We start from the raw sequence: 6,905 nt of genomic DNA, 5'->3' as shown, positions 1-6,905 counted from the left end.
CTTCCCGATAAGAAAATGCCATAACTTCCACGGAATCATCATATATATTGTTTTTTCCACGATTCTAAATGCCACATTCTTACCTTCTCAGCACTAAGGAGGTGCTTTGCTCCGATTGAAACGTTTGTTTCAGGAGGATATTTACAGCTAGGCTCCCTAATAAGGGTATTTTGGCCTGGTAAAAGTCCTTCTCAGGACTGCATACCAGTTTTCAGGCTAAGGATACAGATACAGATTTCATCATTTCCACTCTGATTCTTGCTGAGTGAACGTCATTTTGACTCTGTCATTTTCCTGCGCCATTTCGTTTTCTTGTACACGATGTCTGCTAAACGAACTTATTCTGCATCTAATGTAAGTATTTTTTCGCTTGTACTTAATGTCTAGATTACTATTTTAAACACGAATTTTATTTCTTTTTGAATGTTTTATTTATTTAAATTTTTAATTGTTAGGTCCTGTTTGAAGATCCTGACTTTCCTTTTCGGGACTCAGATGACGATGTAAGTTTTTACACGTATTTTTAACGCACTTTTTTATTTAACGTATTTTATTACTATTTGAATGTATTTTAAACGTATTTTATTTTATTTTGATAGTTAATCGATGAAGTGGATCAGATTTTTCTGGAAAATCCTATGGATCTACCCTTGTATTATCAAGTGGGTTCCGGATTTGAGGTAAATATTTAAGTATATCTTTATTTAAGTATTTCAGCATTTTTAGATTCTGCTAGAATACTTTTTTCTTAGTACTAAAATTAATGTATTTATTTTTAGACTTCTTCCTCATCAGCTCATGGCCCTGTGTATATGGCTGCTTCGAATGAACGATCGGTATATATTTTTCTTTTCTTGCATGATTTATTAAAATAATGTATTTTGAAAATGTGTAATTATTACTGAAACTTATTTATTTTTTTTCCAGATTGATGAGGCGATTGTACTCACAGAGAAGTCTCGTCGACGGAATCATAAATATCAGGCCGAGGAGATTACCTTGCGGGCCAGTATAGATATGAAACGGCTGCCTCAGAACGTGCAAGGCATCCCGATGGTCCGAATTCCTGACACCGTCCGGGAGTTGTTTGAGCAACTTATTCGCCGGACAACAGCAAATCTGGGCCCATCAGACCTCATCCGATTCTGTATCCAAGCAGATGGGTTGGATAAGCCGATTAGCACGTCCCTGATAGCAGTTTCGACTTTAACAGTTGAAAAGATTCTGGATGCCGTGATGAAAGTGTTGCAGTCTAAAGACAAAATTGAACTGGATACGGGATTTGCAGTTGATGTGATCACCATAAAACGCCCTGTGGGTGCCGGACGAAATAGGAAAGTAGTCAACATCTCCATGGACAGATTAAGGAAACAGTCCATTCTGTCTATTCCATACGACGAGGAAGGACTGTGCTGTGCCAAAGCTATTGTTTATGCCTTGGCGCAGTTGAACAAGGACACGAGGGCCATTAATGCATTGAGAGATCGGCGTAATCGCAAGGGAACTTCATTTGGATGCGAATGTATCTTTAGGCCCTTGCACTTTTGTAGAAATTGCCATATTTGAAGAGCACTTGGACACACAAATTGCAGTGTTCTCTTCGGAAAATTTGAATAGGGTAAGTCAATTTTTGTCTCAAGATATTTCTGCTTGTAAATATTAGCTTTGAAATTACCTGAATTTTTTCTACATATTTATTTATTTTAAAATCGTAATTTGATTTTAGTTCCATTTTGTTTATTTGTCAAATTGTGAATGAAAAAAATTTATTTTGGTATGATTTTTAAAATTAATCTTAAGCAGTTTTTGTATTAAAGTTTATGTATTTATTGGTGATACTTTCATTTTGTTTATGCGTTGAAAAATATAGCTTGACAAAACTGAATGCAGGCTGAAAATTTATTTTACTTTAAATTTTAAGATTAATATTTGTTCATGCATATTGTTTTTCCATGTTAAAAATATAACGGCTAAAAATTGATTTCTAAATTGTTCGATTTTTGAATTATTTTTAAAGTTTCTGCATGGTGACTTTTTCATTTCCACCTTAAAAATATAACTTGTAAAAATGTTTTATTTTTGATAAAAATTTTAAACTTATTTTATGCAATTCATTTACATGTTAAAAATATATCTCGTAAAATAATTTTATATTTATTAAATTTGTATTTTATGCATGCATTTCGTTTCCATGTATAACTTGTAAATTTACATGCATGGTAAATTTTTATTTTTAGATTACTTTTCAAATTATTTTTTATTTTATGCATGCAATTTATTTAGACGTTAAAAATATAACTTGGAAAAAGGTTTTATTTTTGACAAAATTTTAAACTTACTTTCTGCAGTTCGTTTAGATGTTAAAATTATAACTTGTAAAAATTTTTTATTTTCGGTTAAATTTGTATTTTATGCATGCAATTCATTTCCATGTATAATTAACTTGGAAAAATTAAATGTGCAGGTAATTTTTAGATGTTAAAAATGGATTTATAAATAGTTCTTTTAAGAGAAAATGTTTGTCTATGTTTTAGGTGGTCTATAAAGGCAAAGAGAGGCCTCAGCGGATCAATTTGTGGCTCTACGGTGGACATTACGACGTCATCAAATCTCTGAAAGGATTTTTCGGCAGCAACCATTATTGCACAACCTGTGAAAAGGCCTACCAAATGCCTGAAAGTCATAGATGTGCCAATGCCTGTCCCATATGCTTGAGGACCGACTGCTTTCCAGGCCAGCCCCAACGATGCCCTGACTGTGACCGTCTCTGCCGATCCGATGCCTGTTATGCAGCACACAAAGCCTTCACTGGAAACCAAGAGTTTTCACTTTGCGATAGGGTAAGTGTTTTGAAAATATATCTTAATGATCAAAGTTATTTATCATATAATTTTCTCAAAATTGTTATGTTAAAAAAATTATTGTCGTTATAGGTATACCAGTGCAGGGACTGCTGCCAAGTGATTGAACGCCGTAAGTGCCCTAAAGATCTGCATAAGTGCGGTACCACCAAATGTCCGTCTTGCGGCCAGTTTGTCGTGGCTGCTGAGCACCGTTGTTATTTGCGGCGTGTTGCTCCGAAGAAGTCTGATGACAAGTTCATCTTTTTTGACTTTGAAACGGACCAGTCTTCGGGGGAGCATCTCGTAAATTTCGCGGTGGCTCAGTATGCCGACGGCACTGAAAAGGTGTTTCCGGGTTACGAAGCATGCCAAGATTTCTGCGCCTGGCTGTTCACCCCACAACACAAGGGCTTCACAGCCGTGGCACACAACATGAAAGGGTAAGTTAAAAATACCATAGTTTGCATGCTTTAATTATGACTATGCTTTCAATATTATTCATGATATTTTTTTTTACTTACAGATTCGATGGGCAGTTCGTGATGGCCTGGCTCTTGGAGCAAGGTACAGCGCCGGAGGTGATCCCTAACGGGTCTATGATCATGAGTGTAAGACACCCCAGTCTCAACATTCGGGTCATAGACTCGTTAAACTTTTTACCGATGGCGTTGGCCAAACTACCGGGATGCTTCGGTCTCACCGAATTAAAGAAAGGATACTTCCCTCATCTCTTTAACTCGAGGGAAAACCAGAGTTATGTCGGACCGCTGCCTGAAGCCCGGTACTACAGCCCGGATACCATGAGCACTTCAGCCCGACAAGCATTTCTGTCCTGGCATGAAGCACACAAGGGGGATGTGTTTAACTTTCAAGATGAGATGCTGGCCTATTGCAGGTATGTTTTTTCCTTTTTTCTTGCTTTAATTTTATATTTTATGTTTCGTATATTTAACATTTTCTTTTTATATTCATAGATCGGACGTGGACATTCTTCGCCGCTGTTGTCTGGAGTTTCGAGCCCAGTTTTTGGATGTGGCGAATGTGGATCCATTCCAGTAAGTCATTTTCTCATTTTCTTATACAATAATAATCATATTTACAGTTCATTAAATCGTTCTTATTTTTGTCTTTTCAGATACGTGACCATTGCGTCAGCCTGTATGGCAACGTATCGGAGTGGCCACATTCAACCCGACACGATTGCCATGGTGCCTACACACGGCTACATCAACTCAACGAATTACAGCCCTGATTCGATCCGATGGTTGGACTTTGTTGCTGCTTCGGAAGGCCTACAGATTCAACATGCGTTGAACGGTTCCGGAGAGCACAGAGTCGCCGGAATCTCGGTAGACGGATTCTGCCAAGAAACACAAACCGTCTATCAGTTTCAGGTATGTAAAAAGTAAATTATATTTCTATATGATTCTTTTTCATGATTTTACACTTTTAATGTTTAATTTACATGTGGAACACTATTAATATATTTGTATTATTTTAGGGCTGTTTTTTTCACGGATGTAGTTCGTGTTACGATGGTGATATCATACATCCACTGAAAGGGGTTTCCATGGCAACGTTAAGAGAAAAGACAGAAGAGACGACAAGAAAGCTTCGCACCCAGGGTTTCCACGTCATCGAAATGTGGGAGCATGAATTTCAAAGAGAGAAGGAGGAAAATCCAGATCTCCAAGCTTTCCTGGATCAACACCATCTGAGGGATAGACTCAATCCTCGCGAGTCGTTTTTTGGAGGAAGGACCAATGCCCTCAAATTGTTCCACGAGGGAGACGCAAAATATGTGGATTTTACCTCACTCTATCCCTGGGTTCGTACTTTTTATTATTTCAAAAATGTTTACTTAAACTTTTCTAAATTTTCTGTATATTTTATGATGTGTTTTTTCTGACTTTTTTTGTTTTTATTCACAGGTGAACAAGTATTGCGTCTACCCTGTGGGACATCCAACAATCATCACGGAAAGCTTTAGAGATGTGGAAGATTATTTTGGAATTATCCAATGCCGAGTGATTCCTCCATGGAATCTGTATCTTCCGGTACTGCCCTATCGGTGCCGGAAGAAGCTGATGTTCCCCCTGTGTCGGACTTGCGCCCTTCTTCAACTGCAGACTCCGTGTACCCACACAGACGACGAGCGAGCTCTTGTCGGAACGTGGGTAACGGAGGAAGTCAAACTGGCGAAAAAGAAAGGCTACCGCATCACACATGTAAGTATCTCAAAGATTATTTTAATCTTTATTTAGTTTCAGAGGTTACTTTTAAAAATTTTTTATAACTGACATTTATTTTTTATTTTCTAGATTTACGAAGTGTACCATTTCCAGCCATCGTCTACTTCTCTGTTCAGATCATACATTGATCTGTTTCTGAAGATCAAGCAGGAAAGTAGCGGATGGCCTTCGGAGTGTGTGACGGAACTAGCCAGACTGAAGTACATTCGCCAATATGAAGAAAGAGAGGGTGTCAAGTTGGAGGCCGAAAAAATATCGAAAAACCCTGGGCGTCGACAAGTCGCCAAGTTGGCCCTGAACAGTTTCTGGGGCAGGTAAGATGATTTCTTTTGGACTTAAATTTTTTGTAAACATTTTTAATTCTTTGTGATTTATGTTGGATTTTTTTTTCAGATGGGGTATGAACGTCAACAAAGGACAGCTTACTTATGTGCATACGGTGCCAGAATTTAATAAGATGTTGGCGGATCCTACTAAAACAGTAAGTTTCCTTACCGATTTTATTCATCTGTAAACTCAATGTATTTTGAGCTGTTAACTCATAACTATTTTGAACTGTTATCTCATGACTCTTCTTTTATTTTCAGATCAAGGATGTCTTTCTTCCCACGCCTGAGGTGGCTGCCATTTCCTGGGAATCTTCAAAGGAGTTTGTGCCGCAGGATGCCTCTACCAACATTTTCCTAGCGACGTTCACAACAGCTTGGGCTCGTCTCAAGCTGTATAGTGAAATGGAAAAATTGGGTAGGGACGTCCTGTATCACGACACAGACTCCATAATATATGCCTCAAATGGAAGAAATGATCCCCCGTTAGGAAATTTTCTTGGAGAGTTCACGGATGAACTGGAGGGTGATGTCATCAAAACCTTCGTCTCTGGTAAGGACCTTTAAAAAGTTCTTTATTTAATGTGTACCAAAAATGTTTAATGCATTTTTTTTATTATTATCTCTTTTTCTCATGATCTTGTTATTTTTTCAGGAGGACCGAAAAACTACGCATACCAGACGGCCACTGGGAAAACCTGCTGCAAAGTCCGAGGATTTTCCTTGAACTTCCGGAATTCTCAGTTGCTGAATTTTGAAAGTATGAAACGGTTGGTCTGCAGCCTCGACCGAAGTGAGATCATCTCTCTCCACAACCCCTCCAAAATCACCCGAGAAGCGAAGAGAAGAAAGGTGATGAATAAACCCGAGACAAAAATGTACAGAATTGTATTAGACAAACGGGTAATCCAAAAAGACTTGAGCACATTGCCGTATGGTCATTAGTATATTGAAGAACTTTTTATGTTTATGTTAGAACCTTATCTGAAAATGAAATTTTGTATGTAAATATATATATATATGTGTGTGCAGAATCATGCATTTGTATGTGTATAAAAGAAAACTTATTTAGAAAAAAAAAATAAATAAACAGAAGTTTGAATGATAAAATTGTGTTTTTCTTATTTGAAAGGATTTCATGAAAGGTAAGTTTTTCCTAGAAAATAATTGTCATATTTTATTTTCAAAAATTATGTTAACTTAATTAGAAAGAAATACAACACCAATGATCAGCCATTACATTTATTCACGTATCATTACAATTTCAGCCATAGTTTGGAAGATGCGTTTCTTTTAGGTCTAGCATACATAGTTTTTACATTCATTAAATGTTTGTTTTTCACAAAGTCTTGAGGAAAGTTGTTAACATTCAATACATTTTTAAACTGTTCAAAGGCAAAAGGTTTTTGAGTTCTATTTCTCAACAGAAAGTTTATCAACTGAACAATGTCAGAGCCAGAAAACACATGATCATCCAGAATGAG

The 6,905-nt window shown here is 37.0% G+C and overlaps 2 protein-coding genes across 2 annotated transcripts; both read left to right on the top strand.

The window, feature by feature from the left end:
- Positions 1-267: 267 nt before the first annotated feature.
- LOC118187169 (uncharacterized) lies at positions 268-2,668 on the top strand. The gene is made up of 6 exons (XM_085824980.1): positions 268-354; positions 456-503; positions 600-680; positions 780-836; positions 928-1,618; positions 2,535-2,668. The coding sequence occupies exons 1-5, from the start codon at positions 322-324 to the stop codon at positions 1,564-1,566; spliced, it is 858 nt and encodes a 285-aa protein (XP_085681106.1). The 5' UTR covers positions 268-321; the 3' UTR covers positions 1,567-1,618; positions 2,535-2,668.
- On the top strand, positions 2,540-6,522 carry LOC118187167 (uncharacterized). The gene is made up of 11 exons (XM_085824979.1): positions 2,540-2,840; positions 2,934-3,283; positions 3,367-3,738; positions 3,818-3,898; positions 3,979-4,237; positions 4,345-4,671; positions 4,775-5,071; positions 5,165-5,409; positions 5,489-5,576; positions 5,683-5,974; positions 6,077-6,522. Exons 1-11 carry the CDS (start codon positions 2,670-2,672, stop codon positions 6,364-6,366), a joined length of 2,772 nt encoding a protein of 923 aa, XP_085681105.1. The 5' UTR covers positions 2,540-2,669; the 3' UTR covers positions 6,367-6,522.
- The last annotated feature ends 383 nt before the right edge of the window (positions 6,523-6,905 follow it).

Source organism: Stegodyphus dumicola, chromosome 10 (assembly GCF_044657685.1).
Source record: "Stegodyphus dumicola isolate Sdum_Otavi_A_Nest chromosome 10, ASM4465768v1".
Taxonomy (NCBI): domain Eukaryota; kingdom Metazoa; phylum Arthropoda; class Arachnida; order Araneae; family Eresidae; genus Stegodyphus; species Stegodyphus dumicola.
This window is presented reverse-complemented; position numbering and strand designations above follow the sequence as displayed.

Coding starts and splice junctions, on each gene's coding strand:
- LOC118187169 (XM_085824980.1), top strand. CDS start 322: ATGTCTGCTAAACGAACTTATTCTGCATCTAAT. Junction 681..779: donor AAGTGGGTTCCGGATTTGAG/GTAAATATTTAA, acceptor ATTTATTTTTAG/ACTTCTTCCTCATCAGCTCA. Junction 837..927: donor CTGCTTCGAATGAACGATCG/GTATATATTTTT, acceptor TTTTTTTTCCAG/ATTGATGAGGCGATTGTACT.
- LOC118187167 (XM_085824979.1), top strand. CDS start 2,670: ATGCCTGAAAGTCATAGATGTGCCAATGCCTGTCCCATATGCTTGAGG. Junction 3,899..3,978: donor GCGAATGTGGATCCATTCCA/GTAAGTCATTTT, acceptor TTGTCTTTTCAG/ATACGTGACCATTGCGTCAG. Junction 5,410..5,488: donor CTGAACAGTTTCTGGGGCAG/GTAAGATGATTT, acceptor TTTTTTTTTCAG/ATGGGGTATGAACGTCAACA.